Source organism: Pieris brassicae, chromosome 9 (assembly GCF_905147105.1).
Source record: "Pieris brassicae chromosome 9, ilPieBrab1.1, whole genome shotgun sequence".
Classification (NCBI taxonomy): Eukaryota; Metazoa; Arthropoda; class Insecta; order Lepidoptera; family Pieridae; genus Pieris; species Pieris brassicae.
In genome coordinates this window covers 9,416,498-9,442,275 of record NC_059673.1, presented here as the reverse complement: position 1 = coordinate 9,442,275, position 25,778 = coordinate 9,416,498, and the positions used below count along the sequence as shown (strand labels likewise).

Here is a 25,778-nt window from a genome sequence, read left to right as displayed (position 1 = left end):
TGGACGAAATATTAAGAGATCTGGATTTTGCTTTTCCTTATATTGATGATGTTCTCATTGCCTCACGTAGCCATGATGAGCATGAGATACACCTACGTCAAGTACTTGGACGTCTACGAGATCACGGAGCTGTTTTGAACACTTCTAAGAGCATATTCGGTGTTTCAGAGATCGAGTTTCTTGGATATCTTATCACTGCAGAAGGCACACTTCCTACTCCAGAGAAAGTCATCGCAATCCAGAACTTTACGCAGCCGAAGAATTTAAGAGAACTCAGACGATTCCTTGGCATGATAAACTTTTACAGACGTTATTTACCAAATGCTGCTCAGATGCAAGCACCACTCCATGATCTTCTTTCTGGTAATGACAATAAAGCAACGACGCCCATATGTTGGACGCATGAGCTCGAGGAGGCCTTCAAGTTGTGCAAAGAGAACCTTGTGGGTGCCACTCTCCTAGCTCACCCAAATCCAACGGCGAATTTAATGTTAGTAACAGATGCATCGGATATAGCGATAGGTGCAGTACTACAACAAAAGATTAATGACGTATGTCAACCGCTTGCATTCTTTTCGAAAAAGTTAACATCAGCTCAGCGGAAATATAGCCCATTTGACAGAGAATTGCTTGCAATCTACGAGGCAGTGAAATACTTCCGGTTTATGGTCGAGTTAAGACCTTTCACGATTTGGACCGACCATAAACCTATTGTCGCAGGATTTCGCAAGGCATCGGACAAATGTTCGCCACGGCAATTCCGGTATTATGATTTTGTCTCGCAATTTACGACTGACGTGAGACATATCTCCGGTGATGATAATGTCGTAGCGGACGCACTGTCAAGAATCGAAGCTATATCGGACATAGACTTAGACCAGCTGGCTGCAGCACAAGATAGAGACGCGGAATTGAACGATATATTAAACAGTAATTCTTCGTTAAATTTAAAGAAAATTTACATCTCTAATTCCAGCAAAGTGTACTGCGACATCTCCAGCCCTTCGCCACGTCTGTACCTCACACCTGATTTTCGGAAACAAGCGTTCAACTCCATCCACGGGTTGAGTCATCCTGGTGCTAAGCCTACGATTCGACTTATGACAGAGAGGTATGTTTGGCCGAATATAAAAAAAGATTGTAGGGCATGGACGAAAGCCTGTATAGCGTGCCAACGCTCAAAAGTTGGAAGACATACTCGAGCCCCTATACACGTTTTTTCACAACCATCTTCACGTTTCGCCCATGTTCATGTAGATCTTATTGGACCGCTGACTATTTCACACGGCTACCGTTATTGCTTAACTGCTGTCGACCGATTCACGAGATGGCCTGAAGTTATTCCGTTAACAGATATAACGGCTGAAAGTGTGGCTTATGGTTTTGTTAACGAGTGGATCGCACGATTTGGTTGTCCGCTTAAAATTACAACTGATAGAGGAAGGCAGTTCGAATCGCATCTCTTTAAAGAACTTGCAAGGCTTACTGGTTCCGAGCATATCTCAACTACTGCATATCATCCTAGCTAGCTATAGCATAGCTAACGGCCTGGTGGAGAGATTCCATCGACAATTAAAAGCGGCTATAATGTGTCATGATAACGAGAATTGGCATGAGGTGCTTTCTTTAGTTCTTTTAGGCATACGTAGCGCATGGAAGGAGGATATATCGTCCAGCTCTGCTGAGCTGTTATACGGTGAAGGTCTTAGATTACCTGGAGACTTATTCATATCGTCGGGTACTGAAATCACCGACCACAGTGATTTCTTGTCGCGTCTACGGCAGCATATCAGCCAGTTAAAGCCAACGCCTGTTATGCGACATGGTAAGGCCAAAACATTCGTGCATAAGGATCTAAAACAGGCAACGTCGGTATTCTTAAGGCAGGATGCCGTACGTAAATCTTTAAAACCACCATACTCTGGTCCGTACAAAGTCCTTGACCGGACAGACAAGACCATGAGAATAGAAATGGACGGCAAGACAACAACGGTGTCTATAGATCGAGTGAAACCGGCACACATATTGACTGAGGAGGAGCCTATCAATATCACCATTGCAGTTCCCAGTATGCCCCCTGCGAAGAAGCCTGATTATGTAACTCGTTCAGGCAGAAGAGTTCGATTTCCGCGCCACTTGTACGACCTATAGGTCTCCGGGGGGGCTGATGTGGGGACTGGCAACACTGCGCGGGAGACGCTAGTTTTTACCGAGCTTCGTCGCCGGCAGGTCGTACGATCGTACCTACGCCACGTATCGCGACACAAGCTACCGGTAGACTGTTTAAACGATACATTGTATTAATTTATTTAGAGTAAATATACATGTGTGTTTAAGTATATGGGGTTTCATTTCCACCAACCCTACACCCCCATACCTATATAGTAATATTTGTTATTGCAATTTAATAATGACAAGACGTAGTATTATAATATTATCGCCTTTCTCCAATAATAAATGATAAAAGTCTAGTTCAGCTCGCAGCAACCTTAAGTACAATCTGGTTTCTGAATGTCTGAACTCCGTGCTCATGAGCTAATTTCAAAACTAGTTTCAAAAGTAAATTTTATCATTTATACACACCATGCCTTTTTAGCTTATAACTACTGCAAGTAGTTGAAACGTATCTCAAATCTGTTAGCAACTGATTGCGCACACGGTATTAGCACAATAACACACAAACACACACCTGCGTCTGAGAACATCCGTTGGTAGATTTCATTATCTGTGAAAAGTATTTTATATAAAATTTACTATTTTAATCAGTCAGTTATATGTCATCATTAAAATTATCATGATAGCCCTTTCTAATCTAAAAGGATTGACGAGATTTCGGTAATCCATAATTAAAAATAAATAGCGCGGTAATTCGCTGCAGGAATCCTTATTGTGCGACGTATCGGAATTTCAGTTAGTTACACATTCTTACCTGACACGTGTCGCGTGAAGGGGTGCGAGGCTCCTCTTCACCGATTAACGGTACTAACATAACTAGTAATACTTAATGATTAAAGAGAGACTTAGGTAAGGTTAATTAAAGATAGTAGGAACTGTGTATTCGACAAAAAGTGAGACAACAATAGGCATTATTAGAGGCCTTTATCGGATTTACAACAAATAGGTGTTTCAGGCGCGATCCGGCCGATTAATTCCGATCACGCAGCTCCCCAATAAATATGTTAAACCGTTCTGTGACAATGGCTACTTTACCCCACCCCCTTCTTCCCTCCACGCCTTAACCCATAAGCAATAACCACGCTTGAGACGGCTTTCATCACAACATATATTTCATTTAAACTGATAGACTGACATGATCTATGTTAGGATCATCGAATCTAAGGATCATCGCATGAAACCGCCGAATCCATAGACTTTCATATGGCAAATGTCATTTACAGGACGTTTTTTTATTTTTAATTGGTAGTTTTATGTTTTTAGATATTGGATTCTCGTAAGAATATCTCTTATAATAATTACAGCGTAGTGTCACTGGGCCAGGAGTGCAAGGAACGAGAAAGGGAGGATGAGGCACGCGCGCCGCACATTCATTTCCTCACGATATCCCAATAGTTTACGTGCCTATATCTCCAACCTAACCCCTCAGCTCAATGCTCACATATTTTAAGTTATCCTAGGCATTCCTTTGTTGTTCATATTGATGGAAAATATTATGATAGATAATACGACTTATAAGATACATGCGTCTATTATCTTATTGAACCTACCTATGTAGGTATATAAAGTCTAGTCTGGTAAGTCGTGAAGTGAAATAGAGTACGATGCAATTTACCTGTTATGGGAGTAAAGATATAATGAAATCTAAATAGAAGATGCAGAAACTAATACTATTTTTAGTACGATTAAAATCTAAAAAAAACTTGTATATCTTATTTAACGATTTTGTGCTTAAATTAAAGCTCAACAAGTTTGATGACTATGGTTTAAAATTAAAACGAAACTTACCAACGACATGTAATGTGACGAAGAATGAGCGTACGGGCTGCGTGGAGACCTGGCACTCGTAGACGCCGGCGTCGCGTTGCTGGGCCCACTTGATTTGCAGCGTCCAGTCGTCGGTGTGCGGCGAGTGCGACGCCTGGAATCGCTGGTCTGATGTGTACGTATAACCGCCAACCGTCAAGATGTGTAGATCGCGGTGCCGAATCCATGACACCTGGAATGCACGACCCGCATGCTGTTAATCTGTATAAATTTAAATGGAGATATTTCATTATTTAGAGTTCCTTAAACAGTTTCTGCGACCGCATTCAGGTTTAGTAAAACGTTTGTAGTTAAATAGTCTACAGAGATTTCGGTGAAAATGAGGTAGTGTTTTTAATAATGGTGACAACAATGGTCTGGCACATTAAAAAAAATATAATCTTTGATTTTGTTGAGTGTCCATAATGAATTAACTAATATCTAACTACTTTTAAGTTTAAACTTTTGCGATGAACCTACAGTGAATCTTGTGTGTTTCTCATCCATTACGGGTGATTTATGATCGAGAGGGATAAATGTTTTATGTGCATTCCTCATGTATCGGGCCCATCAATTATACGGCTTGTAATTTATAAATTGGATTACCAAAACAGGTTTAAAAATAAAATAATAATTAACTCTTTAAGGCAATTGATCCATACTCTGGATAAATTATGAAGCTAGGATTTTTTTAATTAGATGGATGGTTCATTTTGTGTTAACAATTAAACATATTCTGGTAAATAAGTGAATATTTATTTACGGAATGGCATGTATTATGCATGGTTTATGAGTTGATAATAATTAGTAGATAGATAATAATAGGTTGGGAAAAAAGGAATCCATATTTTTTTTGGTAGAAGGCTGTAGTGATCGATATCTCGTAAAGTACGAGTAGATCAATCGATAACAGATTTATGCTCGTGGTTTAGGTGACACTTGACACTAAAAAGATTTTTTTTGCAATTTTTTGTTTGATTTATTGCATTTTGATTCTGTTCTATGAAGGGTATAAACATAGAAGTCGACAAAGAGTAAATACGGTAACTTTTTACAACCTATTATTAAATGGAACCTAAAGCTTAAAATACAATTTGGTTCGGACTCATCCACGGACATCCACGGAATCCTCCTAAATGCGTTTATTTTATTATTACGTGGCAATAACTTGTAAATTTTAGTAGTAAACTTCACATGACATAAAGCTTCAACATATTTTGTTTTGTTTCCACTCGGAACATATCTCTTTTGAGTTTATTATTTTATACTCTATTTAGACATATAAATTTATCGATATATGTATTTTGAATGTTGCTACAATCCAAAACATGCAAGTCTTGGCGTAAGTTGGAAACAAACAAGACAACAGGCTGCGCAACAACCGATACACAATCGAGTGATATTGTTGCGAACTATTCCTATTGTACGACATGGCAATACATGAAACTATCCGCTCGCTATTTAAGGCAAATTTTCATTAAGGCAGCGTTGGAACGTGCCTCCCATACCTGTCATAACTTAACCTATTTACTTCACATTCTCGATATTACTGCTTCCTTAATGATATAGATATATTTGTGATATTGCTGTATCGATATTACTGCTTGTTTTTGCTAAGAATGATTATTAAGAAACGTCTTTTTGTGCCAAAAAACACTGGAGCACCACCGATTATCAATTCACTATGAAGGCTGCACTGGGCTCCTGAATCATATTTTCCAATTTACAAATAATTTCTAAACTTCTGATGATAGGTACCTCATAATATATTTTTGGAAATATAGTTTCTATATATGTAAAGGTTTTAACGTCACCATACAATATAATATAGAATTATGAAGGTATTAATCAAGAGATCACCAATACCACAGGTTCACTAAATGCTGATTAACTGGGCAAAAAGTTACACGCCCTATTTCCAATATTAAATTACACATGTGTCCAAGCTAAGCCAAATACTGCACTTTGCAAATAGTAGATTACAAGCTGTCTTTGGTAGTCCTGGCAAAATGAAACACACTGAAAGTCTTTATAATATTGAAAAAAGTAATTTAGTTTAAAGAAAATTTTTATGTAAGCCATGGCGCGTGTTACAATCGGCACGCGACTTGAGCCTGTCAACTGTGCTCTTTTCACACTTTTCGTATAGTTCAACATTAAATTGTTCACACGGCCAATAAACCTCGCCGAGTACCTGCTTTATGTTCGCTTCATGCCGTATTTGCACTTATTTACACGAGGAGCTCTAGTTAAAGGGAATTCACGGGATAAAATAGTAGTTAAGGTAGGTGCGGAATCTGCTGTACGTTGGATATATACCAACATTTAACTTGCTTTGATGTTATGCTTGCTTTTCAAGTTTGGTATAAAACTTGCAGTTAACTACAAAAGATGGAAAAATTCATAGACTACATTGGATAATTTAGATAAAGGAGTCGGTATACTATTGATTGTTTTGTACAAATTGGCAATTAGTTACTTCTCATAACACATTAGTTTTCATGGCATTAGCAGGCTGCTAAGACTAAGGCAAACTTTCTCCTGTGGCTTATTCAGTTTCCTCTGAAATTAACTTCGTATTAGCTAAGCTTATACTTCAGTTGTTATTGATTAAATGTTATTACGGTAAACTTTCTTCTTAAAGTTCCTGTAATCTGAAACTTTCGAAGTGAAGTATTTACTGAAATACTTTTCTTTAGTAAAAAGATGCTTTATGATTTAGATTTAGACAAACATGCATGGTTGCTGACATAAAATAAAACATTACGACATATTTTTGAGCTATTAGTGCAAATATACCTTTTTTAATTTTAAATATCTGTGTTGGTTAATGAAACAAACCTACATAAATAGAACTCACATACTCACGCCAGCTACTGCCAGCTGCGGATGTGGTTTCGAGCAAATTAATATCGTTAATTACGTCCCCATTTGTACCGCCACCGCTTCACCACAACTACTTCACTCTCACCCGACTCATATTACCGATTGATTATTCTTACAGGCACTATTTTTTGACAACTGAACAAATATTAGAAAAACTATCGCACAAATGAGGTACAGTAAAAAAACATTAATTATCAGCCTTGAATCGCACGCGTCGATTTGGGCCACATCGACTTCCTCACGATTCATTCACCGTAGATATTCACTAAAGTAAAAAAAAATGGGTTTTAAAGTTACAAGATCAGCCCCAAGGCACTCTTGGGTGTCAAAAAGGGTTCATACATTTTCTTATGAAATTTATATCAGCAATTCCTAAGTGTGATATTGGTTCACGATGCGCGTGTGCAACAGATGTTGTCACTCAAGCAGCTTACGTTGTGACAAGGGTACGGCGGCGAACAGACACTCACAACGCTTGCTCTATTCGTAGTTCAGCCGTAGATTATTCAAATTTTTGTTTCAGTAACTTGTCTTGAATTTAGGTTTAAAGAAGTTTATTCTCATTAAAAAAACATATATGTATGGCACTTAACTGAGTTTTTTTAAATTATAAACATGAAAAGTAAAATATAACACACCACCGTCATACGCTGCGTTGAAGTCCATCTACCAAAAACTTCGAAGGCGTATTCGAAACGGTTCTACTGCTACTATTTCCCGTCTCCAAGCTGTTGTAAAGACTCGCTCCGAAATAATTTATAACTATATTTTTGCAACCGTGCACGGTTCTGGTTTTAGGTAGATTTATGCCATGTATTGATTGAATTTAAATTCAATCAATTCATGGCATTTAAACTAAAAATGCTCGTTATGTATATTTATGCAACTATTTAATGTTTATTAATTTGACACTTTACGTTGCTAAAGGTAAATGATGTTTTTCGAATTATCTTAAAATTCACTACTAGTTCACTATTTAAAGTATGTTTCAACAAAAAAAAATTATATAGAAGTATGTCCAACGTTTCGTTCACCGTTTTATTATGGCAATGCGGGAAGAGATCGTGCAGAGACTGAGCCGTGCTGTGGTCCGTAAGGTCACGTACAGTCATGAGTATTTAATGAGTTTCATTGAATTTGTGGCATTGTAGTAAATTGCGCGAGTGTGGTCTCGCCTTTGCTCTCTCCGCGCCTGTACCTACTGGACGGCAATAAATTCACCAATTTAGTCAGTCGAGTTTACGAGCGGACGACGCAGTAAAGCCTTATCGCGAATATTGCATTATTTTATAAATTCATCAGAATGGATATCATGCTTCACTCTATCATAAGAGCAGATAATAACATATAATATATATATAAAAAAATAGACTAATTAACTACCACTGCTATACTAAATATGGGAATAAAATCCTATAGAAAAACTAGCTGCCCCCGTGAACTTTGTTTCTCCTTGTTTTAGTTAGCCTTAATACCGTGACACGAAAGAATAATTTCACTGTATTATCGTCACAATATTTTGAATTTGATTTACACTTCGGTCTAAGTAAAACGTGGTTGGCTATGCTAACACCAAAAATTAAAAAAAAGAAATAATGGAATTTCACGGTATTTCGTTTACTACAAAATAAATTTAATTTATACTTTAGCCTCAATAACACGTGGTAATCATGATATTGAATTGTAGCTTATATGACACGTTTGTCGGTTTACCAGAGCAGTGCCATCTATTGATTACTCACTCAATCCAGTCGAAAAGTATCGACATCTGTTAGAATCTTTTGGAGTTAACAGATAATTGTGACTGTCAATTAATAATAGACAAATAATTTGCAATAAAAATAAAATTGCGAATATAATTAAAGATCTAAGCTATCCTATCTCTTAAGTTGGACCAGACTGCTCACGGTGTGCCAATTTAATTTAAAATCGGTTAAGTAGTTTAGGAGTCCATCGCGGACAAACATTGTGACAGGAGATTTATATATATTAAGATATGTACTCACGATTATCAGTTTGTGCTCAAGTAAAATATTAAATATTTTTTATCTTGTAAACGCAATATGCAAATTCTTGAATTGTATTAAATATTTACAAACATCTAATGTTTTTGTTAAGTTTCCATTTTTAATGGCACGGTTAAAATTTAAGTCAACATAAAACAATTTAACATAATATAACAAAATTGACTCATATAGTCACACCGAAGCAGCCTTTAAAAGTCTATTCTGGACGCGTCTCAGCTGGGTGCATTTGGGAAGGTAGTTTTAATGGATGAATCGGTTATTTTTCGGCTGACATGTATGCATAATATGCACATGTACACTCGTGATTCCATAAGTTTCAAGTATATTATACAGACGTATAATATAAGTAAACAGACAAATGTAAGTAAAGTAATAAAAAAATACTTTACGTGACATTCAGTCGTATCTTAACGCTAATATCCGCATTATATGTGTAAGATACCCGCGTAGCCGAGTAACGAGGTCAGATATGCGCCGAGAGGCGTGTCAAGGATTGCTACAGGAGATATCGCGAGTTCGAATCGCGGTCTCGGCACGTTCATCTGCGGACGGATCATAACATTTATATTCAGATAAAACTGGTAAGGTTATCTGATTTCTATAACATCTACTTCAACAAGTATCATTAATAAGACGCTTGGAAGGTAAATAATGCTTTTCATAGTTTAATTTTTCAGTTATTTAATTTGTAGTAATTTATGCTACAAATATAATCATTTAGGCTGCAATATAGCCTTAGAAATAAATATAATAATTTTTACGTCGATTAATATTTTTAATGGAATTTTCCTGCAAGAAATAAAAAAACAGTTATTAAAAGTGACACAAGCAGAGCTGGCTGTCAGTGCGCGTTCTCGTCGGAAGTGACGTAATTGATAGATAGTGTTGACGTCACTGAGCGTATTAATTAGACGTCATACTCATAATAAATTCGACGTACGAGAACCATTGTTTTATGTGAAAAAGTTGTTTGCAGGTTGCTAGCGAGAGGACTGTGAAATCTGTGTTTAATCTTTATATGTATTGAATGTCAGGAGTATCTGTATAGTATATGTAATGTATGTATGAGCAGGCTGCACTAGATAACTAAATATATGAGATCATGAGATATAAGAACCTACTAACCCTAAGCCCTACAGATGTACCCTAACACATAAATAGTGAATATATAAATAAGTACGGGATATTTGCACCAAGAGACATAAGGTAACAGACGGAGCCCTACTGGTAGGATCAAAGGTTCGAGGTGGTGGGCAGGCTCTCCATGATAATTATGGGCTTGAAATAGTCTTCGCCACTTTGAGAGGAAGCGAATGAATACGACAGAGCAATATTCAAATCTGATTTATTGTTCAAAGACAATATCTTAAATACTACTTACACCTATTCACAGATACATAATATTATTTAAGTGAGCTGTTAGTGTATTGCGCACCTTCAGCTATTAACATTTTGGAACACACGTGAGTCGTGTCCGCAATTGATCAATATTCGAATAAAATTTAATTCAAAATTACTCTTCAGCTAATAATATTTGGAACTGGTGAGCCGTGTCAGCAGTTCGTCAATGTTCAAATGAAATCTGAACAGCAGGTAATGGCCGATTAATAAGATAAGTCAAGGATATTAGACGTACTGAACTTGATCAAGAGTTGCCTATGTCAATACAAATGCGATAGAAAATAGATAACTTTATTTTAAAATACAGAGGCGAATGTACTCGAGGAAATATTAACTGCCGTGAGGGGCAAAGGAGTGGGTCGGATACTTGATATTTTTGCTTCGTCTTCGAGTGTTCTCTGCTAATTAACCGGAAACTTTATTTATTTCCTCTCTTGTTTCAGTTTTTATAAAAGTAAATATTGAATCATAGCAAAATGATACATAAGATATACAATCTCTTGAAATTAATACTGATATTCGCACATATAATATAATGGGTAGACTTTGTTTGATTAGAGATGCGTTCCTAACTATATTTTGTAGGTCATAAGCGTCGCGTATTTCACTATTTATGATTAGAAAAAAAGTATGATGGTAAATAGTTAACTCAACTTTAGCAATAAAATAATTTAGTTTTTCGGTTTAATTTAATAGTTGTGGCTTTAGTTAATACAAAATTGTGAAATGGTTATTTAATTAAACAAACTGAAACTAACTTATTATCTCAATCGACAGCGCATATATCAACTAATACCTAGTACACTACTAGTGTATAAAACAATTAAAAATTACTTTTGTCGTAAGTGAATCACGCCTTAAATCGATGCAACACTGCCAGGCTTTGGACTTGTGCCAGCCAGACTACTGCCATATTCTACTTAAGTGACAGTGGGGAATAAAATGTAAGAAATATATGAATATGTTTTGATTTTGATATTTTGACACAACCACATACCACGTAAGTTATAATAGTCACCTTGTAGCAATAACCAGAAAATTACTTTTATAATGAAGAAGCGTAAATAAATATTAAACCATATGCTAATTGTACTGTTTCGACTAATTTCGTGAGTAAACCAAACTGTATCAATTCGAACAAATATCTAGAGGTCGGGAAGGCACTTTGCGTGCCCCCGCAGTGTCCCAGATCGACCTTTTGGGAATTATATCTGAAGGCTCGTATGGCAAATGTATGACAAATCACAACATATGAAAGGCTGACGTATCACAAAACCCCATCATGGGAACCCGTGCCACTTATTTCAATATACATTGATGATTTTCCATATACAACTCTATTCCTAAGATAGTATACTTTCCAATATAATATAAATCTCACTATTTATAAACTCATATTATCTTTAAATTTAAATTATTTAAATTCAATACTCTTTTTCAAGAATTGAAATCTCTCTTGCATGTAATTGGCATCGTAACAGCAACGTCCGCTACGTGTGCCACGACTGCCACGGAACCTAGTGTCGTTACACATATACTAGTTCTGGAGAGAGTCGTGAAACGTTATTGATATTGTTGTTGTGATGACTGCGTTATTTGGTAGCAATGGGTTGTCGAAATAGGAATGCCATTAAAAATATTACGCTGTAATAGAGGTGACGTCAATCGTAATTTACCATTTTCCGAGATATTTTATATTTAGTTCATTTTGAGAGTGGTTTATACAGACTTTTAATGGTTAATTGTATTGCGAACAACAAGTACGGGCGCAACACAAAGAACTCTCTGTCATTAGGGAAGCGGGATTATACCGGCACGCTTAAAGACCACTTACGTAATAGGCAGGTATGTACGGTGCTATGTTTAAATGACAATAGTTGACATGATCATCTGATACAACTGCTATATTTGTGTATTTTATCTATAGTTCAGAATAACTAGTGGTACGTTGGCTTACAAGCAAATCAAATACTAATGTATCTTGATGTTTTCAGCTTAGGGCTTACTCAGAGGAGGGGCATGTAATAACTGCGTCCTTTTGTCGCGATCAGTCTACGAAATTATCCGACAAGTAGTGGGTCGGCGCTAGCGGCCCGTGAAATTACTACTGACGATAAACGTTAGATAAACTTCGAGGAAATGAGATGAAAATTCACGTCAAACATCGTTATAATTTTATTTGATTGATCTATGTATTACAGTAACAGTACATTATGGATTTAAGATCCATATATACGAGGGGTGTTCAATAAATAGTGATAATGCGACACATGTTCTTTAAAAAAAAAACAATTCTTTTTTGTTTTTTAAAAATAGAAGTCGTTTGTTCGCGTCGTATCGGAACGTTTTCTTAAAAATGGATAAAAATTAAGCTCGCGCGTTAACTAAATATCTCTGTTCAAAAAGTAGAAAAGAAGCGAAGGTAAATAAAGACTTGAGTGCTACATCTGAGTTCATGTTCCTCCGTATTCTAGGTTGTACGTTGGTGTGCTAAGTTTAAGCGGGGAAGCTAACTTACTTCCATTGACAACGACCTCCACAAACGACGTCCTATACGTAGTGACTGAAAAAATGAAATTAAAAGCCAAAACATTGTCGTGGCAGAATTTTAGCTGGATTCATAGCTATGGACGTAACATGGCTTCACCATACGACCTGGAAAGTTCATGACTGGGAAGAAATCCTCATCTACAATCCCGATGAAATTTAAGGTGATTCCATCTACTGGTAACATTATGGGTCGCTTTCTGGGACAGCTAAGGGGTGGTTATAATCGAATATCTTTCATGGAGCAAACAAAGTTGCGTGAGGAAATACGCAAGTAACAGTGTGGAAAACTCGAGAATGTTGTTTAGTTTCACTATAATAACGCTACCATAAGATATAATAATAATAGATAAGAAAATGGCTTCGAATTGATAGAACATCCTCCATATTCACGGAATAGCTGGGACTAACTTGACTTATTGTCATACCCATAATTTTTTATTGACCACTGGTGGTGTTATAAAATAAAATAATATTTACTTTTTTGTCACTACTTCGCAATGCTAACACAAAAAAAATCAAAACTAACTTTCACTTAAAGCACTATTTGTTGCTATTTTATTATAATAATTACTATATTTTAATCATACGATTTTTATATATGGTTTTTCCATAAATGTCTAACATTTTATATTCCTACTTAATTGCTATTTATGTATTTACATTGTTTTTTTTGCATTTACAAGGACGCTTGGCGGACCCGTGCGTCTGCTTTAATAGCGAAGAAGTTGCACGGATTTGGTTGCGCTGCGCCTGATATCTTAGGTGCTCATGTTATTTTCAAACATGTATATCTTATTTCTTACATATTTTACAAGTGTGCGGTTGTCCTCGCATGTGTGATATTTGAGAGCTTGAATAAAATAACATACAATTAAATATAGATCTTTGTTGTTTGGAAAGTATAAAGGATTTTCCAAACAATACAATTGATACTAGTCGAATATCTGTTGGATAGCGTAGCGGCATTAAAGTCCTCGTGATATATTAGAAGGCCGCTCACGCTGGGCGCCGCATTATCCCGAAAGCATCTAGTCCCTAAATCCAAGGGTCTCTACATTAAAAATGTAGGTGAATTGTCCGCCCGGGACATCCCAGACGGTCGGGACGAAACTACTCATTCTGAGCGGACACACGCGCACCTGGTACACGTATGTATTTATGCGACGCGTAACTCGCAATCACGCACTTGTCACAAGTTTGTTTGGTTTATATCAGTTAAATTCCAATCAGTTATATTAGGGTGTTTCTATTGCGAAAAGTGCGCTGCATCGGTTAGCCGTCTTTTATACATAATATCTCGTGGACACGCCCAAAATTAGTGGAAAAAGGGTAGATAAGTGTGGCAAGTTGGTCCCGAAAATCAGCGGCAATTGAAACTATTGTACCGAGTCCTTTTGTCTCGAGAGAAATTTATCAACGCCTCCGCTATGATTGCACTTTTTAATTTTCACTTTGCTTTGTACTTTATGATTTCAAAGGAAACTTTTAAACGCTTCTAAAGTATTTGGTTATACTAGTTTGACTGTACCCCTTTTCACTGAAGAGAATGTTTACTGTTTATATCGCCTAAGCGTCGTGTTAATACGACTCAACAACATAATTGCACTTTATAAACTTTCCTCTTATTTAAAGCCAAAGCCGACACGGAACACAATAATACAGCGAAACTAATGAGCGCCACGCCTCCTGTTTACATAATAATATATTTGTATGAGCATTAAGCCGAATTACCGTCATGTGTAACTGTTTAGCTTATTTAATGAACTATGATTTTAAAACATATTAACACAGAGCATAAAGAGCAAATTATTATCGATTTAAACATCTAGAGAATTTTATTTATACCTAGGCGATAGCAATCCAGGAAGAATATGAAAATGTGTTTTGAATTTACTTAATTGATTCATAGGCCGACGATCTAATAAAGGAAAAAGGTAAGGCCGCAATGATTTAACTCTAAACTGACAGCTGTTCCTCACTTCGAACTAATTTCCTTTAACTAACCTAATTTTGCAATTTCCTAAAGGATCTAACTCACGACCTACATTATGCGAGATGAAATTAGTCTAGATTTTTTTCAATATCCACTAAATAATCAAATCTTCTATCTACGTTATGTTTCAGTTTCAGTATTAGGCTTTCAGTTTTATTCGTGAGCACAGCTGGTTGATTGATGACTCGACGAGAAATAGGCAGAACTAGGCGCGTTATGAGCCGAAAGATGACGTGGCACTTACTCTGTTTTACGAGTTACTAATTCTCATTGAAACCGAAAACTTTGCAATAATTCTATCCTAATCTATATAAACTGAACTGGGTCCATATACCGATGACGACCTACACGACATCTACTTGGCCGATTGGCAAGGGGTAGCGTATGATCAGTAAAGGTGGGGTTTTCTAGTTTCAAAGGCCAAGGCTCATTTTATATCTTTACGAACTGTCACGCATTTTTATTAATATTAATAGATATTATTTTACTTTCCTTTTAAAATAATAAAGATTGCTCCAAATATTAAATCGGCTTACTTTAATCGGAGTTCAACTGAATTCTACAGAATTCGAATCTCAGACTAGACTAGACACATCATTAAAATAATATATATGTTAAGTATAGTCAGTTTATATATGATCCCCCTAAACTATGGTTGTATAAAAATCGTTATGCATCAATAAATAAGAATGATTGTTTATTACTTCTGTCAGCAAATTAAAATTGAATACGCGTGTGCTGTGAATACCTTTCAGTGGTCACATTCAAGCCATTTCAACATTTTAATTTGTTCGTAGGGAAAGATCTCAGAGATATAGAAAAAATAAGGTAATTACATTGTGAGTTGTAAGACAATAAAAAAGTATACAAAATCAGCAATAAAATATTTAACTGGCATTGATGAAAATGAGTTTATCCAAAAGGCACTGTTATTAAGAAAATCAGAATAACTGCGCTTGACCTACAACTCGAACAAAATCGAACCAGTTTGTATATAGGCCGTGACCTGCCTCCGATTCTATTGGTTTTGCTGATTTTTCATCTTTTTATAATATTTCAATCAGAAGATATTTATTAACTTTACATAAATATATTTGTTTACCACACCTGTATCCAATATACTGGTGTATATGTACCTTAGTATAATTTATTAATATATTTTTAAGTTTAAAAAAAAATACTATGATCGGAAAGCACCAGAGCTATTTATTAAACTTCATAGAACAATTTAATTGGAAAACTTTGAGAAAAAATCGTGCTTCGCGTGTACATATTGTCAAGAGGACGATAAAATTGTTAAGTTAGTTGAATGCGAAGGCAATGGTCCGAGAGATCGCGAACTTTACATGCACGTCCCGTGGGGTCTCCTGCGATCAACAACTTACTAACAATGGCCTTCTCTGTGTACTATACAACTGTGTGTATCCGAAAGTCGTTATAATAGAATAACAATAGCCCGTGCTCACTTTTATAGTTAATATATATAAGTTGGTATCGCACTTGGCAATTTTCAATTGCTAATATTTTGCAAGGATTTGTATGCACATAGAGTGGCCGAGCAAGCAAGCAAGTTAAATCAGAAAACGTATCTCAAATATTCTTTAAGTTAAGCATTTTGTATAAGTGACTCGATGCGATGCGGAAATATTCGAGAGTCAATAAGTGCTCTTGGCGCTTAACCGTTTAATTTGTCTCGTATACATTTCTCGATTGGTTCTAGTGGGGAGATATGTTTGGGTCAGATAGCAGAAACCTATCGGGAAGCATTGCAATACACGTAAAGTGCAAAGCCATCCCTGTCTATAATTAAACGTTCTGCTCGTTGGCCTACATTGAATGGATTTAAAATTGATCGTAAGGAATTGTTGGAAATACATATTACATTACATTAGGGCATGGGACCTCATATATGTAGACTTCTATCATCATGTTGGAACCGATATTGCATATGATGGGTCACTTGCCATCGCGCTATGTGCGCATATATGTCATATACTTTAATAGCAAAAGATTAGGAAACCATTTGTCACGGGGCATCAAGATCCGCCTCGAGCCTGACTTATGTCGCGGATTATGACGATGTGAGGCAGATGTCACTAAGTGAAATTGGTCACCGGAACTAATGTCTGCTGACAGTATCTCGTATACAGGGGACTATAAATAAATAGTATTGTATCAATTATAACCTAAGTTTAAAAAAAATAAAAGCCTCGTCTCGTATAGATTGCAATAAGGAAATGTCGCCCTAACTGTTTGTGTATTGCTTTAAGATACGATGCAGAAGCACCAATGACTATGTATTTTATAGGAAGCTCTCGGTGCACTTAATATCGTTCGACGTAATCACACGAACGACACTTTCCACAGAAAATACATTGAAATACTTTATATTAAAAAGGAAAAGCTAACAACACCAACATCTTTAACATAAAAAAACACAAAATGCTACGTCAGACTTAGAAGGGAAATGAAATTCAATAGGTTACGATTTAAAATCTTCCATAAGGAGGAAGATTTGTATTGATTATCGAAGTCATAACAAAATATTGTCTTAATGATGAGGTCAACAGTTTATCTTGTGTCGTAATTTCCCTTGAGCCGTCAGTTTGCGACTCTGTGGGGAAGTTACACTAATGTTTATTTGGACACAGCTCTAAGCTCTAATGATAGCTTAAATAGAGAATCTAAGTGAACGATGTAACGTTAACTTAATGCTCCTGTAAACAAAAGTTGTAGATTTAAGGACTGTGTAACTGCTGAAACGATGTATTAATCATTGAAACGAGACGGAGATTTTAAGAAGTGATGTTTTTTAAATTTAAACTAGATAAGGATATAATATAAATCCCGATTGATATAATATTCAAAAAATAAAAAATTAACGAAAAATTCATCGACGAAATGAGTCAACGCAGAGGAATCCGTGGTTATTCACAAGTTAGATAAAAAGCCGAATGTGCATTGGCCTCCACCCAAATTGAGCGTTGGGACAAAAACATCTCGTAGGTACGTGAGAGGGTTAACACGAGCGCGCACTCAGCTCGCCGGCGCAAGTGTTCATATGCCTGTTATTAATGATACGGTCTATAGGTTCCGGCGTGACACATGGAAAAGGGAACTTATTTTTACAGCACGTGCGGGTTAAATGGGCCTTCTCATCACTGATATGTCTTTCGGTGAAGGCGAGGTCACTGTTCCCAGCACAATATGTATTAAATAATAGGTATTCAGTAAATAAGCGAAATGAAATAGACATCGAAAATGCTCTTCAAATATTGACCACAATGTGGTTTGATCCACTGCAGTCACCGCAGCGTTATTGATGCTTAACTTTTGATATTAATTTATTAGATTTGATTGTGAATAAGTCTAAGATAATGTCTACACAATAAATTCTTGTAAAGACGTAGATACTATCATTAAGATGCACAGGAACCGCAAATAGAACTTGACACGTCAAAGGAAAATAGCGGGACAGAGAATCGTTTGACACGTGGTGGCTGCCGGCTGGCGCTAGGTCCCTCAGACCTGATATAGGTTACAAGGTGCACACCGGCTCACATTCTAGCTTCTTATTGATTGTCGCCTCGCGCAGTCGCAGCGCACCTCAACCCTTAACTAGCAATTCGTGTCCATTGAGCTCTTTCTGCTCCACGTTATCTTTTTCTACTGTTTAAATAAGCAATGTATATTTAACTTTTGAATTTTTCGAAAACATTATAAATCAACTTATCAGTTTATATTTAATCTTTACATATTGTTAATACATAATTGTTGTTTACACAAAATCGCGATATATCATATCGAATCCATTATATTGTCTTCTGGCTGTCAGGCGCGCAAATAATATTGTTTCTGAGTAAAATACCGTAAGCTGATAGCTACTGAATATTAATGCCTTACAGACTTTTGTTGATGTTCAGCTTATGAGAAAGGTAATAATCAGTGTGTTTTGTATTATCCCGGCCTATCAGACCACAATTAGTATGTGATTGACCCTCTCGCATCCCACTAATAGGACCAGTTGCTGATTAGCGCTCTCAAATTAATTAGTATTTGTGATTACTGTCCAGTCGCCTGTGACGTTTGTTGTGCGACTGTTAGCCCATTATGATCTTCCATATTGGGGAATATCTATACTGAATTATGATGATAAAACATAAGATAAAATAACATGTATTAAAAGGAATCTAATTGAGAATAAGGTTTCATCGACGCTAAACATAATACAAAAATTTGACATGTCATGTCATGACATGAGATTAACGATAGATTTTGATTGGTACGTCTTTTTGTTCGGTTCATTGGTATATATGTACGTCCATGAATTGAAGTGCTTCCAGTTTACATGATTACTCTTAATAAGGAAATACAGAATTAATAGCAGTAATAGGTATTAAGATTTTTTTTTAATTTTGGAGAAAGTACTAATTACGCTTACACGTTCGCACACAAATTTAAAAATGTGAAGAGGAACCCCGTGTATAGACTTTATGAAATCCGTTGGTATTGTGTCCGCCCGCAGTGCACATGTGGCTCTTTGGGCAGTTTTAATTAAGCGTAGCCACCTCTTCCACCTCATACCACCATAGTAATTTCACTTGAATTATGATTCATAAAACTTTTACATGATAACTAATAGAAACTAACCCCAATTATAAATTTACGACATGGCAAACCGATATACATCGTCCTGAATATTTTAAATTGACAAAAATAATTTGCCATACAATTTTTTTAGGAATTTCTGATTCAAAACATTTGAAAGCGATTCCGTTCCCAATAGGGTTTCCGGTTTAAAAATTAAGTATAAACCGTATCGATCTGGGCAAGTGGCGTACGGAAGTTAATTTATAAGGCAATACAAATTGCAATTTCCGAAGCTGAGCAACTCTTTGAAACTCTCAAGTCGCGCCCAAATTATTGCTTTGGAATCTCGCAGAAATGTTCGCACAAGGTGCCTTCCTTCGGACTCGTAACTACACGCTACTTGCCACTCGACCACGATAACTGAATGTGTAAAAAATATACCTCCGATGACATGCATAACTAGGTGTAATTATGCCTTAAAACCGACGAAAACGTACCCCTTTTTAAAAAATAAAATGCCGCTGTCTTTTCAACTAATACAGAGGATTGAGGAACTAAATATTTTCACTTTCTCGAGTCACGTGGTCAAGTGAAGTTATGCCTCGGAGGCGGAGAGCGGAGCATCGAGCAAACTTGTTGTTGAAAGGATCTCTTAAAATTCCTCGCAAAGAGCAAGCAAAATTAAATTCGCAAATGGACTGGCAGCGGAGCGTGCGAGAGAAATATTTCCTTTTCAGATATTTTAAGCGCGAAATCGTCGCGCTCATTTATAGCCTTCTAATTGAGTTGCCGAAATGGGAATTCGAAACAAATTAAAGCTTTCTAATTTGAACAAATGAGAACTCCCACCACCGCTCCACTTTCACGCACTTTCCTCCTCGACGCCGAACCGTTACCGACTCATAAACAATATATTGCGCTACTTGTTACTTAAGCCACTTTTTATACACACACTCCAGGAGTTTGTCAAAGTTTATTTGTTGCACATAAAGTTACAAATTATTATAGCATTCAAATTTTTTGCTATATATGAATACCGAGGAAAAGAGTACCGAGAGTTTTCTACGCCGGCTTTTTCTCTCGGCCTACACCCTCTGTCTTATTTGCCGATGAGTAGGGATGTCTGCGATACAAATTTAATGACGTGGAATAAGTGATTCCTATATCTTATAATTATTAATTAAATAATTATAATAAACATATTTTATTTTATTAAAAATGAAGCAAAACTCAGAGATGACTTGATCAAGTAGAGTATTTAAAAAATATATATATTCCTTAAACTCTGACGAAGATTTAAATGTATAGAAAAATTGGACTTAAAAAATTCACATTAAGGCGAAACGAATTTTAGTCAATTCTGTAGTAAAACAGTGATGAGATTGCTTTAAACAAATATGCTGAAAATGTCAATAACTTCTTTTATTAAAAGTAGTGTACCCGGGTGAGTTATACTGAGATCCTCTCATTGCATGTTCGTGAGCCCAGCAATAAATTTGATGAATGCGCGCTCAAAATTGATTCGAATGTTGAATGTGTTTCTATTTTGTAATATTCAATAAAAATGTCGAGCGGGACGAACAGTCAAAATTGTTTGATGAAATACATATAATAGAAAGCGGTCGTGATACAATGCGACATGCTTGAATTGAATCGACAAATGGAATTGAAACAATTGCCGTTAACGAAGCTGTTTTGCCACAATTTATTTGCATCAGCCACCGATTGCAGCGTATTGATTGGTGTTTTGTTGTCGACCGCAAGTGCGTAGGGGCGCACTTTACTACCAATCTATGTACACATACGATTTCTCACCTAATATGATGTTATAATCATTAGGAAGTTTTTTTAAGAGAAACGCTCGTCGAAAAACAAAAAGCAATGTAAGCGAGAGTTTGATAGGCAATTTGTCGAATTGAGGTGTTTTACGGCAGCACTCAAGGCGGCGTTCCTCTTACACCTAATCTTTATGAAGCATAAAACGTAACACTAAATGTTCATGTTGAATAAACGTTGGGCGGGTCCGATGGGCGGGGGTTAAAATCGTATTGTTATGCAGGGGATGTGAATCTCGGACAGGTACAAATTTGACACTTATATGAAAGGTTATGTATCGGATTAAATGCGTTAGTTGCCTTAAGCATCGTATTATGGAAATAATTAACACGCAAAATGTTGTCGAAGTCTGAAATAACATCCATGTTTTATCATTAAAAATATTTTGTGTACAATAAAGTCCATGCGATATATTTTCACATGAACGGAGTCATGGGCAACAGATAGTTTAATAAATTGATAATAAATCAATTTCCAATGAGGTAAACATTGAAAGTAGGTAATTTGGTTCACTTCACGTATTTATTTGTCGTCCAATCGATGTATAAATAATGAACGACATTTTCTCTCTCATTTCCCAATGTGACGCATCAATTTGCATTAACATTTTGTTAATTTTATATATTCGAGTCTCATTATACCCAGAAAAGAAGCATCATTAATCTGAAGCTTTAAACGAAAATATATTAAATATTAAGTACTTAGTCATTTCTACATTTGAATTTACTAAGATAAGAATTTAAAAATACAAACATGACAGTTCCAACTTTTTTGTCACAATTAAGTTTTATAATATTGGTAAATTATTGTTTAACTTCATTTGCGAATATTGTGCTGGTATCAGTGAAATTATGACTTTGTAATGAATCAGCTGAACAAGCAACATACTTTCCTAATACTTGTTGCAGTTCGTGCGCAGGCTATAGTGAGGGCCTGAATAGGGGGAAAATTTTGTGTATCGTCAACTTTCCTACTTTCAAGCAACTAAATTTTGCATTAACTTTTATGACTACGATATTGAGACTGGCCGGGCGTGCTTGCGTCGATTGGTGCTTTATTATAATATTTTTATTTATATTACATTGACAGATAGAATACTACGGTAGGATATAGAATTGTGGCCAAAACAGAGGAAAGAAAATCTAAATTACAATAATAAAAACGTTGCGAAATGGAGTGAAAATTCGGCGAGATTAATAGCACGTACGGTGGCACAAAAACGATCCTTAGTGTAAAGGGATAAGGGCTCCGAGGGTTGCGTTTAATTTGGTTTTGTGAGGGGTGTAATGGCGAGCGCCGTCCGCAATTCTTTCCACATTAAGCGAAAGGTTTTATATGTTATATTTACCGTGCTAGGTTCAGCTGACTACCTTACAGACCTCACACACCACTGATGATTATTATTTTTTACATCAAAATAAGAACTCTGTTATTTACCCTCTACTTATAAACAATAAATTGTGTTTAAGGACTACAAATATAATTGAAGGGCTTCGCGTTACATCAAAAAAAATTAAAGCACAAACAAGAATTAATTGGCCGTAAATAGTCCAGGAACAAGCACAACTCTCACGACACAGAACAATAAGTTAGGGCGCGGAAATGTAAGTATTTTTAATAGTTCATTGTATACGTTTTGTGGAGCATGCAATTGTTCCAGTGAATTGTTGACGTAATTAAAGAAATACTTAAGCAAATTATCAGGCATCCCCATCTCTGGTTTAAACAACAGGGTCCGTACTGTTATATAGATCAAAGCCCGCTGGAATACAAATCCGGATTTATATCTTTTTACAGAATACTCGACATGACCTTTATCCAAAATAATTTTTGTGTCGGCAACAGTGACTCCGGTGCGAACCTAAACATTAGTACAACTAGTCAGTTAATAGAATAAAATCTTTGTCGTTTATGTAATCAGATTTTATATATTTGGAATAATTACTAAATGGTACTTTTATAAATTGTAATTAATCAATAATTATCAATGCAATTAATATTTACCTATCCCTTAAAATATCTGTAATATCTGAATAAAATATAAATATTTTTATTATTATTGCGTTATAATCACGTTCACGACATAATCATTTGAAATTGCCATAATAAATTATAAAATTTAAATGTGTACAAGTAAATCATACTTAATTTTTTTTATGACAAAGTCGCGTGAAGCGCGCGAGAGTACTCCCGGAGGAGTTTTCTAGCAAAAATGTTCAATTTACCGTCCTCACATCTCCACCGAACGTCCAGACCTATTATAAATCTTGCGGAAACAAAAATACAAGCAGCGCTACATTTTTATAATATTAATATTGCACCGGGTATCTCAACAATTTCTCGGCGACGGGCTTTTTATTACGCATGCTTGTCACGTTTGAAACTTTTATAATGCTGCACTACTTTAAATGACGAAAAACCTTTCAACAAACTATGATCGACCCTCACGAGATCGTTATATTTCTATCATAGACAGATAAACATCTAATACTATTGTACGAGTACTTGAGTAATAAGTGGGCGAGAAAATGGACTCGAATAACCGATGAATGGAGGCAAAAACCGGGCTCAATAGCGATTGTTATTGCCAGAAATGAGGAGCATGATATCGGAATTGGGAGATAATTTGTCAGACCGCAAATTAATACTTTCATGCCAAAAATTGGACGTCCGCCTCGGTTTGTGGAGAGCTCGCGGAATTATAAGTTTATGTATTTTTGGATACACCTGGGTAACATCATACCCTTCATAACATCAGATGAGAGAATCGATTTGCAAATACAGTCGCCGTTGCTGAAAAAGTTCATAAGATGTTACCAACATAATTACTCTATACAAACTAAGGACTGAAATAAGAAGAAAGGCAAAGTAATTAGAGTACGTTGAAGTGTGTTTAGCCAAAATCATGATTATTGTGTGAGAAGTGTGAAAGTTGTTTGCGCAGAGCGGTATGGGCTGTGACGAACTTCCAAAGTTCCTTCAATTTTAATTAATTCGTCCTATCTGAGGCTTAATTAGTGAGGTGTGCGGAGAGGAGATAAGCCGCTGCGTGTTGTTTGTTACCGACATAATACGATTACCTAAGAATTCACTCTAGAGATATTTATTTAACTTTAATCTATAAATTGAATTCAATTGAATGAATATAAAATTTAAGGATATTTTCTTTAAATGTGCATTCCCATTAACCAAAGACAAGACCAAGAAATATTGTTCCTCTTCTGTTTTAGTCTGTACGTAAACACTAACCGCGTATAGAGCAGTATCGTGTATACAGGTTGTATGCTAATGAAAGTTTAGCGGTGGCCAGGTTGGCAAAAGGCGGCATTGGCCGGTGGGCGGTCGTTTACTCAGTGCGAGCGCAGAGGCCGCTGTTTGCGCGGGAAATGAAACGCAAACAGATCGCTAGCCTTTTTAACGCAATAAACTTTTATTATTTACGTAAGGTCACCGTAGCCGACCCTTATTTCGTGACTCGACATTTTGACATTATGCTAATTCTTTTTTACCAAATGAAAATATGATCTTTTCGAAGTTACACGAACTTATTTCATTTACGTTGAAAAATGAAATATATTTTGCTGCGTTTATTTAGATTCAATAATAACATTTTGGTTAACTGTGCTATCATTTGTCGTTTTAAAGATTTCCATTTATGTATCCTATTTATTCTGAATGTCAGACCTTTTACGCCTAATTTTCGACTGGCCGCATCACAGGAGAGTTGACATATCTCCGCTTGTTTAACATTGTACAGTAACATTAACTAGCGAATGGGAAAGTAGATTTCTTTCCTTGTACTCTGGATTATTTTTCGTAAAACTTTATGAAAAATTACCTGATATGTCCCCATATCAATTCTTAAAAATGTAGTTGAATATTTTATTAGATATATCAGTAATTATTAGCTAGTTAAAAGCCAGAAACTGTATTGTAAAATCTTGTTTTTTCGATATTTTTATTCCATTTCGTCATCATTAGTCCTTGTTATTAAATTTCATGTCATTTCTCTTGTTAAACTGAAATAATTGACGATCGGACTCAAATTATTACCAATAAGCAAATATTTTTTTCTTATAGGAAATGATATTCGTTTAAGGTATTTTTTTATAAAACAAAAACGCGTAATTTCCAATTAGTAACTACTTTAATTTCTACCACTTTCATTGTTCGAACCATAATTTTGTCATAGATTAAAAAATCGAGGAAATAAATTAAGATTAACAAATGTTGAATTTTTTTTTATGTAGAATGAATAATTCAAGAAGCAACTTACAAAACCTAATAGAGTGCGATATGAAAAGGCTAAAGACTAAAATAATTGGCCTCTTTACGTGACGAAACATAATGTTTTCTCTGAAAAGAAATGGATTGTTGCTTTAATAGAGTAAGCCGGCTGATACCAACGTTGTTACAGCCAATTGTTAACTGTCACATCAATTATTCATCAAATTGATCACAATGTGGTTGGGCACCTGTGTTTTTGTTCAGTTTTATGTGGAAAAGGTCGAGCA

General features: G+C 35.9%; 1 protein-coding gene across 3 annotated transcripts in view; it reads right to left on the bottom strand.

Annotated features, from left to right (window-relative positions):
• LOC123714657 (zwei Ig domain protein zig-8-like) overlaps positions 1–25,778 on the bottom strand; it is a 157,764-nt gene that overhangs the window by 27,145 nt on the left and 104,841 nt on the right. For 2 of the 3 annotated variants that reach the window (XM_045669018.1, XM_045669019.1), the window contains exon 4: positions 3,964–4,174. In XM_045669018.1, coding sequence (XP_045524974.1) covers positions 3,964–4,174 — 211 coding nt within the window. Of the gene's footprint in view, positions 1–2,689; positions 2,726–3,963; positions 4,175–25,778 lie in introns of all 3 variants that reach the window. The other variant, XM_045669017.1, reaches the window with a different exon arrangement.